The sequence below is a fragment of the Leiobunum rupestre genome, chromosome 3, assembly GCF_980474605.1.
Source record: "Leiobunum rupestre chromosome 3, qqLeiRupe1.1.hap1, whole genome shotgun sequence".
In the NCBI taxonomy this organism is placed as follows: domain Eukaryota; kingdom Metazoa; phylum Arthropoda; class Arachnida; order Opiliones; family Sclerosomatidae; genus Leiobunum; species Leiobunum rupestre.
In genome coordinates, this window is record NC_143386.1 from 29,574,870 (window position 1) to 29,598,270 (window position 23,401).

A 23,401-nucleotide genomic window follows, 5' to 3' on the forward strand; every position below is an offset into this window, starting at 1 on the left:
TAACAACCTGCTTTTAGACATTTACACGAACATTCATGCTATAGAAATGAGAAGTAAGATTTGTGTGTACAGGGAATGTAGAAGTGACTCTCGCTATGCTCACAAAGACCACATGAATGGAGTTTTTTTCATCCCATTCCCAAAGCCAAAACGGAGTCTGCATAGATGTAAGAAGTGGCTTGAATTTCTAGGAAGGGATGATTACCCTCTGGAACGAATTAGTGGAGACACTTATTTATGTTCAAGACATTTTGTTGGTATGAATGGTCCAACGCTTGAATATCCGGAACCAGTTCACCATGAACAAGTAAGCAGTCTGTTGCAATGATTATTTTGTGATAACTGAGTACACATTTTTCTTTAATAGTTTATATCAATATTGAAACCACCAAAAAATGATGTAGAACCAAATATTCGTCATCAAGCTTTACGGTGTTCAAGTTGCAATAATGTCATATATATCCTAGTTGATAAAGATATGGAGCAACAAAATCAAGACTCTACTATTGAAATGGTGCAGGGACAGAAACTTCTTTCAACACAGAAAAATGTAATAAACCGTAATGACAGTGACACTAATATTTCTTCTGCCATGGAAAATGTTCTGCAAAGCCCTGATAATATGGAGACGTTCCAAGAATTTCGTGGCACATTAACGACCGAGGAACAAAACCCTATTTTCGATAACACTTGTATTGTATCTTCTACGCCCAAATGCCCCAAAAAGAATGCTACAACCGTTTTAGAAGTTGGAAAATTTCCAAGCACAGGGTTTGCTGAGGTATTTGCTGAAATTTCTTGCCCTTTGAGCTGGTCCATTACAAGATTCGAAGATTGTTTAAAAGTTAGGAAATTGAACGAAAACACAGGAGGAATAATTTTAGGGATTTCTATAACCAATCTTTTTGAGTCAACCTATGTTGTTAATGGCCATAACCTTAAAGACAAGAGTGCTTTATCAGCATTGCCGAAGTCTATTAACAATCATTATGAACTATGTGAGGTTATTGAAAAAATATCATCTTTAAAACTATGCATTGGAAACAACGAAGAGGAATATATTGCCATATTTAAAAATAGGAGTGATTCTTTAGGATTTGAAAACCAAGATGGATCAATCCATAGTCAAAACTGCACCCTAGTACTAAAAGCCTATGAAAAGAAACGCTGTTTTTTTGCATAAAGCATCGAGCAGGTTTCAGAGTGATTGCCAGAAGACGAAGAAAGAAACGTCAATCTAATGGGACTCCATTCAAAAATTTGTCAAAGATGGAGTTAATATCCAAATTGCGGAATTCCAAGGGTTTGGAATATAAACTAAAAGGCAAAATGAAAAGGCTAGAAAAAAAAATTGAAAAACAAATGAAAAAATCAGGAGAAGAAGTAGAGGATGACAAGCATGATTTTTTAATGCAAATCCTAGAAAAACATATCGGAAAGCAAAACAATGGAAATGCAAGCGATAGTAAAACCACTACAGAATGTCACTCTTGGAATAAAGGTAACAGCGAATTTTCTGCTTTATTTTTGGCAACGCAATTAAAAATGCATAAGAAAAACCCTAGTGGAAGAAGATGGCATCCTTTAGTGATGCAGTGGTGCCTTTTCATGCATGAAAAGTCCCCGGGTTTATACAATGAGCTCAACCAATCAGGAGTATTGCTGTTACCATCCAAAAGTACATTACAAAGACATTCGTCAAATATTGAAAACCAAATGGGTTTTACGCCTGAAGCATTCCAAAAGCTTAGGGATGACCTAAAAAAAATTAAAAAACCAAACAGCAATAATTTTTTCTGCCTTGTTTTAGATGAAATTAAAGTTCAAGAACAACTTGTTTACAAAGCTGAAAGTGGAGAACTAATATGCTTCACTGAATTGAACAATGTCGAGCAACGATTGACAGAATTGAACTCTGAACTTTACAAAGAAAAAGCACTGGCAACACACATTTTACAATTTATGGTTAGGGCAATAACCTCTGGGTATAAATATCCTTTCGCTCATTTTGCTACCAATTCCTTAACTGCAGAAAAACTATACAGTTTAATGTGGGAAGCAATTCGTAAACTAGAGCTCAGTGGGCTTAAAATACTGTGTGTTGTTGGTGATGGAGCTGCCACCAATCGCAAAAGTTGGCTCCATGAACTTGGATCACCATAGTTTCCTAACTAAAGAAAACATAGCGGATAATATTGCACCCATTTCGCACCATTATGCACCACCACTATCAAATTTTGCACCATCACGGTTTACGATTTGTTTAAATTTGGAACTCGGCAGGCTAAGTTAATAATAATAAACTGAAAATGGGCGGGCCGAGTTAATGGTAACTTTAAATGTGTTTTTTCCTAATTGTAAAAAGCCTAGATGGTTGCACTAGTTTTGCAACATTTTGCACCACCATCTAAACATTTTGCACCAAACCGGTTAAATATATATATTGATTTGAAACTTGGCTTGCCAAGTTAATGGTAGCTAGCCACTTCCATATTTTTGAAAAGGTAATACCACATAGTGTTTTGGGTATTTCGCACCATTGTGCACCGTCGTTTTCATCTTTTGCATTATACCGGTTAATGTCATACTTCCATTCGAAAAAAGCATATTATGGCAAGCCAATAGGCGGGCCAAGTTAATGGTAGCTCGCCACTTCCATATTTTTGAAAAGGTAATACCACATAGCGTTGTGGGTATTTCGCACCATTGTGCACCGTCGTTTTCATATTTTTCACCATACCGGTTAATGTCATACTTCCATTCGAAAAAAGCCCCCCCACTTTCACCAATCGCGCTAAAAACGGTGTCATTCTTACGCTTTCCATTCAATAATTATGATAAAAATATAACGTAAGCTCTAGCGTAGAATTATCTTCTGTACTAAAATTATTAGGCACCATCACATTATATCATTATTTAATTATTTAATTATTTAATCTAATGAAATGCTCTGCAAAAGAATAACATAATTACAATTAATTATAGTTTCGCATCACACTTACAATTTGATCGCTGTTCAAAATATAATATAAATAATAAAATATAAATTTATAAATAATAGTTAGCGGAAAAAATTTAATTTGAAATTTGGGGTCTCATTTTTCAATTTTTCACGGGGACAGAGTTAATTAGGCACCCCTCTCCCCCTTTCACCAATCACCCTGAAATTGGTGCCAATCAATTGCACCCATTTCGCACCATTATGCACCACAGTCGTTTTATTATGCACCATAATAGTTAGCGGGAAAAAATTATTTTGAAATTTAGGCTTTCCATTTTCAATTTTTAGCAGGGGAAAAATAACGTCTGCTCGCCCCACTTTTAGTAATCGCCCTTCAAATGGTACCATTCAAACGCACCCATTACGCACCATTATGCAACACAGATAAATTATTACGCACCACGGTCATTATAGGTTTATTTAAGATACTAAATGGGGGGGCTATATTAACCATAACCCCCCCCCCCTTTGATCTATCGACCTAAAAAGGGTGCCATTCAAACGCACCCATTTCGCACCATTATGCACCACATAAAAATTATTACGCACCATACTAGTTAACGAATTTAAAATATTTTTAAAAATTTTGTCATTTTTGAATTTTTAAAATTAAACGCGGGGGCTAGATTCACCTCAGCCCCGAAACTATTATCCATAATGCATTTCGCAGTGACGCTCGTGGAAATAACTTAATTAATAAATAATTTTGAAATTTAGGCTTTCCATTTTCAATTTTTAGCAGGGGAAAAATAACGTCTGCTCGCCCTACTTTTAGAAATCGCCCTTCAAATGGTACCATTCAAACGCACCCATTACGCACCATTATGCACCACAGATAAATTATTACGCACCACGGTCATTATAGGTTTATTTAAGATACTAAATGGGGGGGCTAGATTAACCGTAACCCCCCCCTTTGATCTATCGACCTAAAAAGGGTGCCATTCAAACGCACCCATTTCGCACCATTATGCACCACATAAAAATTATTACGCACCATACTAGTTAACGAATTTAAAATATTTTTAAAGATTTTGTCATTTTTGAATTTTTAAAATTAAACGCGGGGGCTAGATTCACCTCAGCCCCGAAACTATTATCCATAATGCATTTCGCAGTGACGCTCGTGGAAATAACTTCACGTTGTTTATTGAATGCACTGTGGATGCTTGTGCTAAATACGCTTCACGTATTTTGTCCCCCGTTTTGGAACAGCAACCGCTGCGCCACCTAGACCCGTTTCAGCTCGGAATATTTTTTTTTTGATAAGGTTATATGGGAATTCCAAAGTTTTATTTTTGATATTGTTTAAAATGGATATTTGAAACTTTGACGCGAGTTAAAACAGAAGGCAGTCGTAAATGGTATGAAACCGCTTTAAAACAAGGCAAGCTACATAGTGCATAGGGTGTTGTGGTACGAGATACTCACAATTTGTTAATACGACCTTAGTTCAGTTTTAAAAACGACATTAATTTTCCATTTTTTAACCATAGACTTTGAATCGACGACAAATACACATTTTCCAATGATTTTCTTTACCAGCTGACGACCCTTTGGTATCCAAAACTCCTCTCTTACGAGGAGACTACCCGAGGTGATAATCACTGATTCTGTTGAAACTAGGTGGGTACGTAGACCTTATGGTAACATGAAATTTCAGATTCCCATGTTATTTTCAATGGGAAAATATACGTACAGTGTTGTCAAAAACATTTTTGGTTGCCATGGCAAAACTAATGCCCATTGCAACTTTTCCCTTGGGGAAATTTTATGTTACCATAAGGTCTGCGTACCCAAATAGTTTCAACAAAATCGGTGATTATTACCTCGGGTAGTCTCCTCGTTAGTTGCGTTAAGTTACTATTCAAGCCTCCATGCATTGTCGCGACGGGGCTTTCTCTGATCAGGAGCTCCGCTAATCTGTGCTGCGATGGAATAATGTACGGGTGTTTGACTGGAAATTCGAGCGTTGAGTTATGGAGTCGTCCTCCCACACGTAGAAGATCTTCCTGAAGAAATGGAGTGAACTGAGCGATTTTGGAAGTTTTTAGCAGTGGTTGGTTCTCTCTTAGTCTCGTCATTTCTTCGGAAAGTGCCTGATTCTGAGCTTGCTGGATCCATACTTCTTAATGGCGGTTTTCTAGAGTTATATTTGAAACGGAATATCCAGGTGGTTACGCGAACTGCTCTCTGCAATGAACTTTAGTCTTCAAGGTTTAGGACAGGCTCGAGCTCTTAAACATGGTTCGGTAGTTGGCAAATGATTCGTCTCTCCGCTTCTACTTGTATATCGGCAACGGCAGAATTCTCTACGCTCTTTGCCCACAAACCCTTTCCTTGTATTAGCCATGGCGGTCCTTGCCACCAGACGTTGTTGGTTATCAGTTCATCTAGGCTACATCCGCGTGAAGGGCAGTCGGCGGGATTAGTCTTTCCGGCACAATGCCTCCAAGATGATGGTTCCGTTAGATCATGGATCTCGGCCACTCGATTGGCAACGAATGGCTTCCATTCCCTCACTGCACGTCGAATCCAACTAATTACTATGGTTGAGTCAGACCAGGAATGATACTTGGTGATTTTCCCATCAAACACATCCATGGTGTACTTCAATAGACGGGCCCCAATTAGCGCTGCCATCAATTCTAAACGTGATATCTTCATTCCTTTGATCGGGGCAACTCGTGTCTTTGATGCTATAAGGCTGACTCCCATGATTTCCTTCGATGCCTCATATCGCAAATAGGTGACTGCTCCATATGCTTGTTTGCTGGCGTCACAGAAAACATGTATATCCTTCGAGCAGATTTCTCCTGCTGCACCTTCGAAGTACCACCTGGGAATTTTTTTATTGTGGAAGACTTGATAATTCGAGACACCATTGATTCCATTCTAGTTCGAGCTTTTGTGGTAACTTGGTATCCCAGTCGATACCTTCTATCCAAAATTTTTGAAACAGGCACTTGACTCTTATCAGGAACGGCGAGAGGAAACCAATTGGGTCGAATACTCGGGCGGCAGCTTGCAAGACGCTTCTTTTTGAATTATTTTTGGTCTTTAAAAACTCCAATAACGCCGATACATCGAAACTCAGGCGATCAGTCTGTGGATCCCAAGAAATTCCCAGAACTTTCAGCGACAGTGACGACGCATCCACAGGTACCGGCAATCATTTCTCCTTATTTCCTTGATCTGGCCAACATTGCGAAAGCTCGTTTGAGTTGGATACCCACTTTCTCAGGTTCATGCCAGCCTGAGCCATGATTTCTTTTGATTGATAGTATAGAGTCTTCGCTGATTCGATACAAGGCATGCTGTTAACCAAGTCATCTACATAAAGGCTTTTCAGGAGTTCCATACAGGTCTTTGGATATAGATCTTAATATTTAGCGATGTGGTATTTTAAGGTAGCTGCCAACAGGAAAGGACTTGAGGTGATTCCGAAGACGACTCTGGCCATCCGACAATGAATTAATCTGACCGTTCTGACGCTTTCGCTTTCGTTTGGCAGTGCTTTTATCCACAGGAATCTTGTGAATTATCGGTCTTGAGGAGACAACGTTATCATCAGAAATGACTTCTCGATGTCTGCCGTAACCGCTATCTTCCCTCTTCGGAACCTCATTAAGATAACAAGCAACTCTGGGTTTAAAATTGGGTTAGGAATGAGCAAAGAGTTGAGCGATGGTTGTCCCCTGTCGTGAGCCGCTGCATCCTTGAGGATTCGTAACTTGGTCGTCTCTTTATCGTCTCTGATTACTGGAAAATGAGGAATGTAGTACTTTGGTCCAGCGGAGTGGACCAAATCTTGCGGTACTTTTTCGATGATCCGATGCTTTAGATAATCTTCGAAGGTTTCTTGATATCTATAATACAATTCGGGATTTTGTTGGAACTGGAAATTCCCTTTGTGCGTCCTGACTTCCACTCCAAGGTAACTGAACCTCATAACGTCACTCTCGGAATTGAATTGTAGAGTAATGTTTGGCTATAGCTTCCTCGTCGATTTTCGAAGTAGTTTTTTCTCCTTGGATTCCCAGTGCGTCAAGCTCCCAGAATGCTTTCAGGCTAGTATTGATTTCTTTGATTTCAACAGTTTTAGACATAACGACCACGGCTTGTGCAAAAAAAATGGAGGTCAGGGGCGCCGGACCTTGTACTGACCATCCTAGCCTGCTTTCCAGTGCGACGAAGGACTCGTTGATTCGGTGAATTACCCCTGTGACGATAGTCCAAAAAAATAGGACCACTTCAATTTTACTTCGGATAGAAGTACTCGACTTTTCGCTATTAAAACCTCCGACGGCTATGACTCCTTGCCCTACGAATGTTAGATTAAGCCTTTCCACTACGTCTTGGGTTAGGAATGACTTTTGAGCCCCATTGTCCAGGAGACACCTTAAAGGAAATTTTTGTCCGTTTCCTTTGACGTACACGACGATGGTTTGTAGAAGAACGTGGCCGTTATGTGGATCATGGACAAACTGCTGCCATTGATACTGTCGGCGTTGCCCCTACAGTCTGTCTGGTTTCAGTGTTCAAAAGGTATGACGTTTCTCCAAAGATATCTCGATAGATTGATAAATGATGTCTTCTCTGGTATTGACTACATCTTTTCTTTGACTTACAACGTCGCGCCGTATGTTTTGGCTTTAAACAAAGAAAACATCTAACTTGTTGAGTTAATAGTTCCATCTTCCGTGGTAACGTCAGCGCCTTCCACTCTTCAGCCATGTGATCGGTGATGTTACAGTAACAGCATGACTCTGATCCGGAAATCGCTACATTCAGGACTGTCATCGTTGACTCTGTCCTGTAATGACTTTTCCCTCTGTTGTAATGATTATCTGACTGATCTTAGTGGACGTCTCAGACTGGCTTGTTTAGAATGGCAGCCCGTTCTCGACACTCGACTTCTTTCTTCAAGTGGTCTAATAGAATATTAACATCGTACTCGTCCAGGTTTTCTAGCTTCCGGGAGTAATCCAGGGCGATATCTTGAGGTAATAGCTTAATGACCATATGACAGAACATGTAGCTATAATTTGCCTTCGGAACTCCCAATCCCTCCAGGCATTTTACTTGTACGTCACAGGTATCATAAAGAAATCTTAATCCACCTACGTCAGGGTTCATACTGGTTATCTTGTTGAGATGGCTGTTGATGGCTATTCCCTTTCGCCCAAAACGCCTCATCAGAATGTCCACTGTTTGTTCATAGTTATTTTCCGTCAGCGTCAGACCAGCTAATGCATTTAAGGCTGCTCCTTCCATATACGATTTCAGATAAACAAACTTCGTGACTGTTCCAATCTCGACCTTTTCATGGATTGCTGCTTTGAACTGACCCCAAAAACTCCGTCATTGGGTAGGGTCTCCATTAATCTTTGGGATGAGGACACGAGGCAACTTGACCATGACTTCTTCTCCTCGCTCGGCTCTGGCGCTTGGAGTTCGGTGTTTCTTTTCTCGTAACCAAATCTACAGTCTAGTTTTTCCCTCCAGTATCTGCTCTCTGTAATTTTCGACTTCGTTGGTTTCCGCCTGCAGGAACTCAAGTGGTACCAACTCCTCGATTTCTTCATCTTTCTTAATCAGTCTTTCCTCCTTGTCCTCTAGCTGCTTTATTAAGGTCTCCAGTCACTCTTCTCTAATTAGAGTTACAGAACTCTCATCTTCAATATCTTTCAGGATCGTATCGGTTCTCGTTCTCAAAACTTGTCTCGCTTTCTTTATACGATCCAGTGTTGTCGAATGATATCGCTTGACTCTCGTTCCGCTTAGGTATTTGTCACTGTGGTTTTTATCTTGGTTACTCTTCCCGGGTTTTCGGCACCATAATGTTACGTTTTTCTTAGTTAAGTGAGAAAACGGGGGTATTTTAAATAGTAAGTTCAAGCTAAGCTTACAGTCTTAGTTGTTAGTCTAGGTTGAAAAGTCGAAAAAAATATCGTTTTTAAAACTGAACTAAGGTCGTATTAACAAATTGTGAGTATCTCGTACCCCACCACCCTATGCACTATGTAGCTTGCCTTGTATTAAAGCGGTTCCATACCATTTACGACAGCCTTCTGTTTTAACACCAACCCGCGAAACGAGACTTTACTCGCGTCAAAGTTTCAAATATCCATTTTCAACAATAACAAAAATAAAACTTTGGAATTCCCATATAACCTTATCTTAAAAAATATTCTGAGCTAAAACGAGTCTAGGTGGCGCAGTGGTGGCTAACTATTATGGTGCATAATAAATCGATTGTGGTGCATAATGGGTGCAATTGAATGGAACCAATTTCAGGGCGATTGATGAAGTGGGGGTGCCTAATTAACTCTGTCCCCGTGAAAAAGTGAAAAATGAGGCCCCAAATTTAAAAATTAATTTTGTTTCCGCTAACTATTATGGTGGATAATAAATCGACTGTGGTGCATAATTGTGCGTTATGGTTGCAATTGATTGGCAGCAATTTCAGATCGATTGGTGAAAGGGGGCGATGCCTTAACTCTGTCCCCGTGAAAAATTGAAAAATGAGACCCCAAATTTTAAAATATTTTTTTTCCGCTAACTACTATGGTGTATAATAAATCGACTATGGTGCATAATGGTGCGCAATACGTGCAATTGATTGGCACAAATTTCAGGGTGTTTGCTGAATGGGGGAGGGGTGCCTAAATAACTCTGTCCTCGTGAAAAAATGAAAAATGAGGCCCCAAATTTCAAAATTAATTTTGTTTCCGCTAACTATTATGGTGCATAATGGTGTGCATTGGGTGCAATTGATTGGCACCAATTTCAGGGTGATTGGTGAAAGGGGGAGAGGGGTGCCTAATTAACTCTGTCCCCGTGAAAAATTGAAAAATGAGACCCCAAATTTCAATTTCAAAATTAATTTTTTTCCGCTAACTATTATTTATAAATTTCTATTTTATTATTTATATTATATTTTGAACAGCGAACAATTTGTAAGTGTGATGCGAAATTATAATTAATTGTAAAAGTTTGCGGAAAAAGCTGTCCAGGTAAATAATGTTATTCTTTTGCAGAGCATTTCATTAGATTAAATAATTAAATAATTAAATAATGATATAATGTGATGGTGCCTAATAATTTTAGTACAGAAGAATTCTACGCTAGAGCTTACGTTATATTTTTATCATAATTATAGAATGGAAAGCATAAGAATGACACCGTTTTTAGCGCGATTGGTGAAAGTGGGGGGGCTTTTTTCGAATGGAAGTATGACATTAACCGGTATGGTGAAATATGAAAACGACGGTGCACAATGGTGCGAAATACCCACAACGCTATGTGGTATTACCTTTTAAAAAATATGGAAGTAGCGAGCTACCATTAACTTGGCCCGCCTATTGGCTTGCCATAATATGCTTTTTTCGAATGGAAGTATGACATTAACCGGTATAATGCAAAAGATGAAAACGACGGTGCACAATGGTGCGAAATACCCAAAACACTATGTGGTATTACTTTTTCAAAAATATGGAAGTGGCGAGCTACCATTAACTTGGCCCGCCTATTGGCTTGCGATAATATGCTTTTTTCGAATGGAAATATGACATTAACCGGTATGTTGCAAAATATGAAAACGACGGTGCACAATGGTGCGAAATATCCACAACGCTATGTGGTATTACATTATCAAAAATATGGAAGTGGCGAGCTACCATTAACTTGGCCCGCCTATTGGCTTGCGATAATATGCTTTTTTCGAATGGTAGTATGACATTAACCGGTATGGTGCAAAATATGAAAACGACGGTGCACAATGGTGCGAAATACCCAAAACACTATGTGGTATTACCTTTCCAAAAATATGGAAGTGGCGAGCTACCATTAACTTGGCCCGCCTATTGGCTTGCGATAATATGCTTTTTTCGAATGGAAGTATGACATTAACTGGTTTGGTGCAAAAGATGAAAACGACGGTGCACAATGGTGCGAAATACCCAAAACACTATGTGGTATTACCTTTTCAAAAATATGGAAGTGGCGAGCTACCATTAACTTATGTACATAAGGATTAACTTTTTCCATTTTGAAAATGCAACGTGGCAAATTACCATTAACTTGGCAAGCCAGGTTTCAAATCAATATATATATTTAACCGGTTTGGTGCAAAATGTTTAGATGTTGGTACAAAATGGTGCAAAACTAGTGCAACCAGCTAGGCGTTTTACAAATAGGAAAAACGTCATTTAAAGTTACCATTAACTTGGCCCGCCCATTTTCAGTTTATTATATCTTTTAAACCAGTTTGGTGCAAAATTTTAAAATGATGGTGCACAATGGTGCAAAATTGTTGCAACGAGATAGACTACTTCAATCTTGGAATTTAAGAAAGTGGCTAGCTGCCGTGAACTTAGCCTGCCGAGTTGCAAATTTAAATAACTCGTAAACCGTGATAGTGCAAAATTTTAAAGTGGTGGTGCATAATGGTGCGAAATGGGTGCAATATTATCCGCTATGTTTTCTTTAGTTATTAAACTATGGTGAGCCAAGTTAATGGAGCCGCAAAGGCTGCTACGCTATGAATGGGGGTTACAAATGTAAAAATCCCTATTCTGGTACAGATGAAAGATCAGTGTATTTTTTATTTGAAGCTCCTCATTTAATTAAAACTGTGCGAAACTGTTTACTTAAACGTAAAGCAAATTCAACGTGTAGACAAATCAAAATTAATGGGGAACACTTAATGTGAAATACAGTAAAAGAGGTGTACCGCATTGATAGTACCAAAGGAAACCTAAGGAAGCTTCATAAACTATCTGAGAAACATTTAGACGGGAAAAACCGTATGAAAGTTAAATATGCCACACAAGTGCTATCAAACAGCGTTACTCAAGCCTTAAAAATATACTTTCCAAATTCCTGCCCAGAACTAATTAGATTTATTAAAGTTTTCAATAAATGGTTTGACATCATGAATGTAGGTCGGCTATTGGAAAGCTATCGCACTCGCAATCAAGATGTTGGGCCATTTAAGTCAAAAAACGATTGTAGATTAAATGTAAGTATGAAAATTGTATGCGTTAATTAGGCATAGTACTAATAACTTTGCTTTGTTTTTAGTGGATGCAGAAAGAATTTTTGGGCTACCTGGAAGAATGGGAGTCATATGTCAATAAACTTTCAGTAAAAGAAAAGGACAAATGGCTTTTGTACTAAGCCAAGAGACCCTTGGCGGATTGCGTCAAACCAGTAAGTTTAATTGCTATTATTTGGGTTTTTCGTTACATTGATGAAAAATATTTTCCTATATCAAAATGCATCTTGGAATTGGTGCCTTTCCTGTTGGATAATGGTGCCAAATTTGTGCTGACGGACCATGTGAACCAAGACCCGCTAGAGCAATATTTTAGCAAGCAACGGCAAGCCTGCAACGCAGGCTTAAACCCGACAGTACACAAATATTGCATAACAGCCCCAAAACTACAGACATTGGCAGAGGGAAGAATTAAAATTAAAATCAGAGGTGGCAATACACAATGAGATTTATTAAAATAAACCAAATGGATTTTATTAATTTGTACAAATCTATAAGATTAGTTTTTGTTTAATGCTGAGTTCCTGTTTCACTTCTTCAATTATTTTCTTTCGAACTTTTTCTTTTGATTTGTATTTAGTAGTTAATTGCTTAGCCCTAACTCTGGCTTGATATTCGTTATTGAGTTTGTTGGTGTGGCTTTTCCCGATAGTATTCAAGTAGGTTCGTATTATCAAGTCCATTATTTTGGAAGCACGGTCTTCCGCAACTTCAGCTTTGGTGTATATTTGCACCCACTTATTTTTAATGTTTTTGTCACCATAAATACTATCCAACGCTTTCTTTTTACTTGGAAGTAGTAAATGTTTCATTATAGTACAAACCAACACGATTTTGTATTGCTTTGAAAAGGTCAAAGCAATGTACATTTGGGTATTTCAACCCACCTCTATCTACAGCCTCTGTCCACTTTCTATACTCGACTGGAACAAGAGTTTTATCCATCACAGTGATCACTTTTCCAATTTTCTTACATTCGTCAGAGCTTTGGGCCCTTAAAAGTTTATTTAAAATGAATCCTATGACATAGTATAAGTCTGAATCCATTTCTTTTTACAATTTCCTCGTCCCCTCCACTGGACCATTATACACAATTCCTACCTCATAAATATGCTGAACCATTAGATGCAGCCCCATCAATATTTCAGGATTTTTTAAACTTAAACGCTGTAATAATAAAAAAAAAACATTATTTTTTCTATTATGAACATACTTCTAATTGGCCATCATCCAGAATCAAAGAGAAGTTGTAGTTTCTGAGAAATGTTTTGAAGGTTTCATAAAGTTTATCTTCTCTTGTGCTTGTAAAAAGATTCTTTAGTTCATCTTTTAACTTTTGAAAAACAATGCTGTTGAAATCAACATTTTCAATCCACCCTTTTAGGGAATTATTTTCTCCACCTGAAAAAAGAATCAATTCTTCCAACGAGGCTTTCTTTGCTTCAAGAAATGTTTTTTCAAACATTACATCATAATTTCGTTCTAATAGAGAAATTCCAATTAATTTTGACATATCAACGCCCATGCGTTATTAATACTGACCTTCCACAATTTTTTCATTTATTTTGTCATTTAGATTTTTACGCTTCTTCTCTTTGAAAATAGGAACATTTCTAGAATGATTAAGTAACCAATTTATCATTGGATGCTGTATGTTTGTTATTATTTAAGTAAACTCACAAATTTGATTCGCCTAACTCGGAACTAATGGGTTTTGATAGGCTCTCATTGATAAGAACATTTCTAGAAACGTAATTAAGAAACCATATTAGTGGAGGATGTTAAAGGGGCTTTCAAGAGAGGCCTAATTGATTTGAAATACGTCATTCAGTCATAACTTTGGCTTCACGGAGACAACGACCGAATGACGTATTTCAAATTGAGGAGCGTGGTTTCTTGAAAGTCCCTTTAAAGAATTATAGGTATTTAAATATACTCACATATTTGCTTCGCTTAATCCTGGCTTTGTAGGACTTGGAGGCCTTAGATGGGGTTCTTTTGTAAAATTTTCATCATCTAATTACATTTTTAAAATTGAAAATTAAAATTAAAAACCATATAAAAAGCAAGTTATATAAATTCATATTACCTGAAGAATCTGTTGATAAATCATCATAATAGACATTTGTTGTTTTAAAAGAATAAAACCTAAGATAAGAATGAAAACACGCGGCTACCCACAAACACGTGATGTCGTAACACGTGGAACTTGTTTGCCCCAATAAACCCGAAAACTTCCGTTTTGCCATTTTCCGCCGCGAGGTAGCGTTGGGAACGATTATTTTGCTTTTATTGGTCGAGTGAAGCGTCCCTTAGTTTATTAGTTCCATGATACAGGATGGATCACATTTAATGTGATGATTCTGAGTGAAAAATTTGCATAAGTTAAAGTGTGAAATTTAAGGGAAGTTGCCTTTAAATATAGTTGAAAATTATCTTTTGAAGTCTGTGTTCACCCATTGAATATGTTAATAAGTGAAAAAAATTCATTTAGCAAGCTTTTATTAAATTTTATTTGGAAATTTTGTTATCCACTCTGTATCATATATTTAAACGCTCAAGCATTTTTTTCTAAATTCATTTTAACCATATCTTAAAACAAACTTCCCTACACATAACTGAACCAATAAATATTTATCTACGTTATTAGTACTCTACACAACTATTCTGACTTGCACAAGATTTTTAAAGTTTTGGTTAAATTATAATTAAAAAATAAATTATTTAACGTTTTATGTAAATGATATAGGGTGGATCCAAAAAAAAATCTTATTTAAAAGCTGAAGTAATTTTTTTTTAAATTGAACACCATCACTTAAAAACAACCTGGCCCAAGTCTGAATAGCTGTGTTGGGTAATTCTAAGGTCGTTACGTATTTTCTTTGATTCAATAATTGTAATTCTGGGAAAAAAATTGCATATAATAAAGTTATCGCATTGAAATAAGTTTCAGTGTTTTCATAGTGAAATGTCAGGGAAGTTGGTTTTAAATATAGTGGAAAATTATCTTGGTTAGTCTGTGTGACCATTGGGTATGGTAGCAGATGAATAATTTTATTTACTTAAGTTAATACTGTAATATATGATTTTTTTAACCCAGAATCATATTTAAGAAAGATATTTAAGCACTTCATTATTTTAAAAAGTTGGCGAAATGAAAATTATACACCTGCTACCATATTAAATGGGTGAACACAAATTAATAATGTTTATTTTCAGCTACATTTAAAGGAAACTTTTTTATTTCACTGCGATAACTTTAATATGCAAGTTTTTTTGCCCTAAATCTCAATTATTGAATCCAAAAATATTTAACCACCCTTTTATTACTTTACATAGTTATTCAGACTTATTTTAAAATTTAAGTTATTGTTTTAACACCTCTTAAAAACCACCTTGCCCAAGTCTTGAAGTATGGGATTACATTTATTTTATTCAATTTATGTCATTCTGGGTGAAATATAAGAGAAGTTGCCTTTAAATATCTTCAAAAATTATCTTTCTTAGTCTGTGGTCACCCATTGACTAAGCTAGGTGAAAAAAATCCATTTAGCTCCCTTTTTAAAATTGAGTTTGAAATTTGGTTATCCATTTAAACTTTTTTAATCACTACCGTTGAAAGAACCTGCCTAAAATCTTAATGACTATGCTTAATGTGCATATATATGTTTTTGGTTCAATAATTGTGATTTTGTATGAAGAATTTCCAGTTATTAAAATTATTATATTGTTTAGCGGCAGTACCCTCGTAAAAGACATTGAACACTGCTGAAGAGTTTCAAATTGAAAAATATTTTGGCTGAATTTATTAAAATCAAGATTGAGAAACTGAAACAGCTGGATTTGAGTAAAGTTTCATCTCGAGTATCTCCATCAATGGCAAACAGACAAGAAAGGTGAAGCTGATAATTTCAAAAAACATCAATTGTTAAATTAAATTAAAGGTCTATGTTTTTTCTGCCTGTTACCCTTTAAATTTACATCCCTGCCGCACAAATACCCTGGTGTTAGGCCAACGTTTTCTGCGGTTGACCTACCACCAGGATATTTGTGCGGCAGGAAAGTAAATTTAAAGGGTGACAGGAAGAAGAAATCCTAACCCTTTAAGTATTAAATAGCAGAAAATTCACGTTTATAATTTAATTTCACCGGAATACAAGTGTTAATGAACGTTGACAGATTTTATTTTATTAATTTATTTGAAATTATGAACTTTAAATAATATAAATTGTAATAGTATTTTTAGTAAAAAGAATCTTGGTGAGGTTTCTGCGCTTGTTTGTTTTTTAAATATCATGTTTTTCAAATAAAAAAGTTCATCAATAATTTAGTTTTATCTATTTAAATTTAAAATTGCTATTCATGTAACAATTGTTTAGATCACATATGTACAATTCTCATATAGTAACTAATACTTGGAATTAATTTTGGGTAGGTTATAGCGACAGCATAATTTTTGTGACAACAGGATAATAAAGTTATATTGTTAAATTCCCGTAAACCTAATGGGAAATTTCATGTTGGAACAACAGCAATTTAAAATTTACTGTTAATGGTACTTTATATTTATCGTGTCTAGAACAGGTTTTTACTTGCTACGTTTACAGAAAAAAATACCTGTAATATGTTACAGGAATTTTCCAGGTAATTTTCTGCCAGGTAAATTCCTGTAAATTTAACAGGATTTTTTAAGTGTTGTATATGTTAGGGGAACTGCATTTCTTAAACACATGTGTTCTTCAGATGTTCAACTGAACATATATTGAGCTAGCGTTCCTCAGGTGTCAAGTGTATTGTAGATGTTACAGATGCCCGAATTTTGTGACGATCTCGATCCACATGTGTTGTAAAAGAACATCTGTGAGACATCTACGAAAAACGTTTCAAGTACATCTATAGTACATGTAAAGTACACATATCCCACACATGATTAACACGTAAATTACACTTGATTAAACGTTCAACAGGTGTCAGGTGTTTAAATTTTGTGACGTTCCTTTGCGTTTTTTAGGTGATCTATAAACGCTTTTTAAGTGTTTCAAAAAAGTGTACACTAGATATAATAATATTCTTATATCTCGTGATTTAATAATATGGGCATGCGAGCCTACTTTAATGAGTACGTGCAAAATCACTCAAAAACCACAGAATTAGTATCATTAACTACCGAGTCTAAACATCCATCCCCTTTAATTGACGTTTGTAACGACGAAATTAATTCAGTTTCTTCCCCAATTAGTTTTACACCCTTGTATGATATCGTATTTGACGATCTTCAGGAAACTGCTATTCCAGCGGAGGTCGAGTTTACAGCCGTCTTAATTAACCGAGCGAATAAATTAGTTCTAAGCCCATCAAACATATGCTTAACTAATCGGGAGACTAACGAAGTCAAAAACGTTGTATCTAATTTGTTAAATGAGATTGTTAGTTTAGTTGATATGCTATCGGTTTCACCTATTGAGCCCATAACTCAGAATGCATTTGTAGAGACAATTCAAACGGTTCACATTCAAGTTGTTACCACCCAACAAGCTACCAGGAAAACTGGACGCGTTAGAAAACATAAAGTTGATACTAATTATTATTATTCTCCCATGGCTAAGTCCGCGCAGTTGCACTGCATTTGCAAGCAACCGAATGATGGGACGAGATATTTTCAATGTAGTAACTGTCAGAGGTGGTTGCATTTTAGATGTGTGGGTCTTAGCTAAAGTCCAAATATCGTTTCGTGTTTTAAAAGTGACCAAAAATTACAATGTTCCAATTTCGTTAAAAACGTCACGCGACGAGGTATTGAAAACTGCTTTCAAAATTGTTGGTTTTCCTCTCTTTTTCAATGTTTATTAGAAACTAAATCTTTTTTCAACCAACGAAGTATTATCGATGTATTCAATCAATGCGTTTCCGCGATTAAAAGTAGTTACGAAGGTCCTGTGCCTTCGTTCGAAGTTAAAAAAATTATAGATACCATTCAAGAGCTTTCAGAAAATACATTTATGGCAGGAACGATTCAAGATCCGGTAGCGATCTTCGATTTAATAATCGCCAGATTCTGGTCCATGTTTTCCAACGAGAATCTTATGGCTAATGTAACGTCCACTGGAGGCTCTAGCTGCAACGCTTTACCTGAGGTCCGAGCCGTACCGATTCCTGCCAACACGGTTCCTGCCAACTCGATTCCTGCCACACCTTTTCCCATGGAAACCATCCGTACAGGCTCCTCTTCGATTGGCGCCCAACGTATAACGGTATAAATACAAGAGACGTAACAGCCCCCAGTATCACTCAGTCGGACGCTCTTGTAACCAGACAAGCTCGTAGAGATCCACCGCAATCACCTGTTCCTGATCAGCCGCCGTTGCAGTCTACATCTCCCGTCCAGCCGCCGACGCGACCCGCCGCCCCAGACTCGCCGCAATCTCCGGCGATCTTGCCCATCATCGAAGCCAGCATACCTCCCAGCATGTTATAATCTTCGTCCCAGAGTCTTTCGACCGAGTTACAAGATCTCTTAAATTCACATTGTATTGTAAAAAAGTCACCTTGTATTGTATATAAATTCACTACAATAAATTGTATTGTACAAATTAAATCCCGTCGTTTCACTATTCACGACTGTAGTGTTTGCGACAATAAACAATTTTTAACGTTTAAGCTAAATTATAAAATTAACCCTAACTTAAAATCGATTATCGATTACTCCGATCAGTTAAAAATCAAAGAAAATCACTCTTGTCTTAATTGTAGACGCGTGACAAAGCACTACGTGTCTACCCTTCCTAGCAACCCAGTTTTGATATATAGTTTACAGAGGAGAAATGGGAAGGGAGAAAAAACAAACGATAGTTGCGAATTACCGGAAATATTAAGATTTTATGGTTTAAAACACACTTTAAAAAGTTGCGTAGTTCACGTCGGGAATGATGTTTCAAGTAGCCATTTTAAAGCATACGTTAGATTAAATTCTTCTAGTTGGGGATGTTAGAAGGGGAAGACAGTTTGCATGATTTAACTTCCGATCTAGAAGGGGAAGACAGTTTGCATGATTTAACTTCCGATCTAGAAGGCGAAGAGAGTTTGCATGATTTAACTTCCGATCTAGAAGGGGAAGACAGTTTGCATGATTTATCTTCCGATCTAGAAGGGGAAGACACGAGGGGCTAACCACTCTTAGAAAATCTGTACACCGGATTACGCTAAGATTAAGACTGCCAAAGGCAGGGACTTCAAAGATTACGCGTAATCCCATTAGTACAGTCAAATTAAAACGCTCATTACAATGAACTACCAATGGCCGAAATGGTATTTTGCCTTGCAAAACGCGCGGTTTCTTCAAGATTACGATTTTTGAATAAAATAGTCAAAGGGTTAATTGATGAACGAACGAACCATCAGACGCTTATTGACTTTCATAACTCATACCGAACGTTTAGACAATAAAATCATAAACATTAGTCAAAAACCATACCTCTACATTAATTCCTATATTATCATAGTTATCAGTAGAAGTATCCATATTAACTTTTTCCAATAATAGAGAACTTCCTGAAAATTCATTGAAAAAATCCAATTTAGTCAAAACAAATTCTACCAAATCTTGTAGGCCATATTTTCCTACAATACTAACTAAACAGGTTGTACATATAACTTTCTCCAAAATAATTCAATTCTGGGGTTAAATTTATAGCTAAAAAGAATTACTTTCATCATTAATCAGTGTGCAAGAAATCTTAACTTATGGGCCATGAGGAATGAATTTAAACATAATAAATAACAAACATAATTTAATAATTGTTAGAAAAACATTTTTGCAAGGTGAATAAACTGTTACTTCTATATTGCCGTTAAAACTAAGATTATACAGATTCCACTGGTTTATTAAAAGTTTAAAAATAAAATTATGGTTTGTAATGGTCAAATTCTGCCACCAGGTGTTATTTCTCAACAAATCAAAATGCCAAACACCAATGTAATCCAATACAATTGTCAGTGGTTTACATAAAGTCAAGAAAAATAAAATTAAATAAGGTTTGTAATGGTCAAATACTGCCACCAGGTGCTATTTATCATCTATTCGCGAATTCTACTTCATTTCAAAAGGTTTCAGCGAACTGACGACGGCCACAAAGTCATCCAAAGGTCATATTGCCAGAATTCTTAAAGTTGGAAAAATGATATATTAAGATGTGGTAGAGAACCCGACGGCATAGTATAAGTATATGGGCAAAACTACGGCCTAAAACCAAGTATCAGCCGCGTCTGTTATTACCAACTCTATTAGAAATTACTTTTAAACTTTTATAAAAGTGGCGCGCCCAACCCACTGCGGAACCATTTTGCTTTATTAACACGAACTAGGCCTAGGTATACAAAATACTAGTAACTTATTACCCATAAAATTATTTCTTAAAAAACCTCTTTTCTACACTTAAGCCAAATCTACATCCTGGTACCGAACGACGTAATAATATTTTTTCTACTCATTATTTCCGAATCGCAATTTTGTGTGGAACCGAGTACCCGAGCACGAATATTTTAATAAGTACTTTTAAATAATAATAATATTAATATAATTATTATTTCCCAAATTAAGTTTATGAATAAATTTACGATAAAAGGTAAAATCTATTAACCACCGATTTTAAAATATTAATGATTGATATTATTACAAATGTCACATAAACAGTCAAAAGGCTTCTAAAATCTTATTTAAAAAATTTCCTATCCAAGGTCTAGTTTGAAGATCTGTCATATCATTCACCCAATCCTTCGGACAGTGATAATTCAACCATAAATTACCCAAAAATTTTGAAAATATGCTGAAACCCAGGCACTCATTAAGCCATTCTAAAATGATAGTCTAAAAGGCATTTCAAGTTAACAAAATGTAACGACTAGTGCCTTTCTCAATTTGAAATTAATCGAGGAAGCTTAATTATTTATCATATAGGGCTCGGGGATTGGTAAACTTTTATCCATAAATAAAATTTTCCAGTTTATCCGATAAATTATTATTTGAATAAAGCTGTTCTTCGTATTATTCGATTAATTTTATCCGAATAAATTAACCACTTCATATTATGATTAATTTTATCACCGTTTATTTATCGTTTAATACTTTTGTTTATCTAAGGAATTCTATACACGTAATTAAAAGTTATTTATGTCAATCTTTTTTTACAGATAATTTTTCAACCAAATGAAAACTAATGTGAATACTTATTTTATTTCGTAAATTAAATTAACTGTTTTATGATTTTCAGTCTAGTTCTTTATTTAGATAATATAGCTATTTTTCGATAAAGAGAAACGGCAATCGTACAAAAATTATAAAAATTAGCTATTGTCGGAAAAAAGGACTTTTGAACGTTTGTTTCTTATAACCTTTCGAAAATCCAAAATTCGAACAATTTAACTACATTTGTCAAACGCTAGAATTATTTAGTTTTCGGCAGTTAACTGCGCGTTACGATGGTGGAAGCTTCGGTACAAGATATAGACAAATCTACCGTGGAAATGGGCCCCAACCTGGTTTCTTCAACCGGTACAAGTACCACCTGGTTTCTTCAACCGGTACAAGTACCACCTGGTTACTTCTACCGGTACAAGTACCACCTGGTTACTTCTACCGGTACAAGTACCACCTGGTTTCTTCAACCGGTACAAGTACCACCTGGTTTCTTCAACCGGTACAAGTACCACCTGGTTTCTTCAACCGGTACAAGTACCACCTGGTTTCTTCAACCGGTACAAGTACCACCTGGTTACTTCAACCGGTACAAGTACCACCTGGTTTCTTCAACCGGTACAAGTACCACCTGGTTTCTTCAACCGGTACAAGTACCACCTGGTTTCTTCAACCGGTACAAGTACCACCTGGTTTCTTCAACCGGTACAAGTACCACCTGGTTTCTTCAACCGGTACAAGTACCACCTGGTTTCTTCAACCGGTACAAGTACCACCTGGTTTCTTCAACCGGTACAAGTACCACCTGGTTTCTTCAACCGGTACAAGTACCACCTGGTTTCTTCAACCGGTACAAGTACCACCTGGTTTCTTCAACCGGTACAAGTACCACCTGGTTTCTTCAACCGGTACAAGTACCACCTGGTTTCTTCAACAGTACAAGTATAGATGTCCACCCTCTCGAGACATTTATCTTTGATAGGGTCTCTAAATTTCTGGTCTGCAGATCTTCAAGACCAGTTCAGCCACTTTAGCGCGACACCTGCTTTATTAATTTGCTGGGTGTTCATTATTTAAAACTTTAGAAAGTTCTAATGTCTCCAAAGCCTTCGTTTTCATAACCCAATATTTAAGGGGAATGTGTCAAAGTACATACATCTTATTTCATTTGTAGCCTTTCTAATTGGAATTTAAGTCTATGTTATTTGCTTTGTGCCGAAGAATATTGAATTTAGATCTAGCATTATTACCCGACTTATACGATATATTTGAAATAAATTTAGTCAAGTAATACAGAATTTGGATAATTACATATGTTTTGTTGTTCGTTTAAAATAGCATTCTTTCTATTTGATTTGAAAAATATTTTTGATTAATTAATGACGGTAAAATTGGTTAAAAAAGACGATTTTTCCTTTTCTCGAAAATATGTTCAATTTCTTTCTATTACGAACCTATAATCTGTTTGGTTATTTCTAAAAAATAAAATAACAGTTAGACAATTAAATAGCTAAAGCTCTTCGTGGTTTTTCGGGTAAAATATATTTTCGAAAACATAGGCAATGATAAACTTATTATGTTTAAAAAACCAGTTATGTTTATATACTTAAAAACTTAATCGGCTAAAATATGAAATTTATTTGAACTAAAATGTCATCGGAGAAACGTGCGAGAGATTTATTCGGAAAATTATCTGTAAATTGTCCGATTATTTATAGTTCACTGAATTTTTCGATCGAAATGATCAGAAAACCCCGAGCCCTATTATCATATGTTTTCATTTGATGATCATTTATTTTTGTTAATACGCAGGGATGTATCCCGTCAATAATGTGAACCAGATCGAGTCATTCATAAATTGGGTGTCCGAGACATGATTATTCGTGGCCTCGGTAGTCCAATGGTAGTGGCGTTGTGACGGCAACCCAAATGTCGTAGGTTCGATTCCTGGCCCGGTTTATCTCTATCATTCTGGGGTAGCACCAAACGCAGAGGTATTCCTTGGCTAAAATAAAACTTCTAAATGTTGTCATTTATTTAGTCTATTTTGTTTCCGTTAATTGCATTCAAATTTCCAAGTAATTTCGGTGGTTCCGCTGATTTAAGTAAAAATGTCATCGGCATTAAAAGTCGCTCGATGACTTGGGCC

General features: G+C 36.3%; 2 protein-coding genes across 2 annotated transcripts; both read right to left on the minus strand.

Annotated features, from left to right (window-relative positions):
* Positions 1-5,239: 5,239 nt before the first annotated feature.
* LOC149951406 (uncharacterized) lies at positions 5,240-6,362 on the minus strand. Its single transcript, XM_090169552.1, has 3 exons — positions 6,238-6,362; positions 5,884-6,039; positions 5,240-5,840 (listed from the first exon to the last, which is right to left on the minus strand). Exons 1-3 carry the CDS (start codon positions 6,360-6,362, stop codon positions 5,240-5,242), a joined length of 882 nt encoding a protein of 293 aa, XP_090025678.1.
* Positions 6,363-6,542: 180 nt separating this feature from the next.
* On the minus strand, positions 6,543-6,953 carry LOC149951407 (uncharacterized). The gene has a single exon (XM_090169553.1). It carries the CDS (start codon positions 6,951-6,953, stop codon positions 6,543-6,545), a length of 411 nt encoding a protein of 136 aa, XP_090025679.1.
* Positions 6,954-23,401: the final 16,448 nt, after the last annotated feature.

Bases quoted from the DNA above. Each gene is read 5' to 3' on its own strand.
- LOC149951407 (XM_090169553.1), bottom strand. From the start codon at position 6,953: ATGAGGTTCAGTTACCTTGGAGTGGAAGTCAGGACGCACAAAGGGAAT.
- LOC149951406 (XM_090169552.1), bottom strand. From the start codon at position 6,362: ATGGAACTCCTGAAAAGCCTTTATGTAGATGACTTGGTTAACAGCATG. The intron at 6,040-6,237 runs GTGGGTATCCAA...TAATTCAAAAAG, and splicing joins GCTGGCATGAACCTGAGAAA to AAGCGTCTTGCAAGCTGCCG. The intron at 5,841-5,883 runs GTGTCTCGAATT...AAAAATTCCCAG, and splicing joins GAACTAGAATGGAATCAATG to GTGGTACTTCGAAGGTGCAG.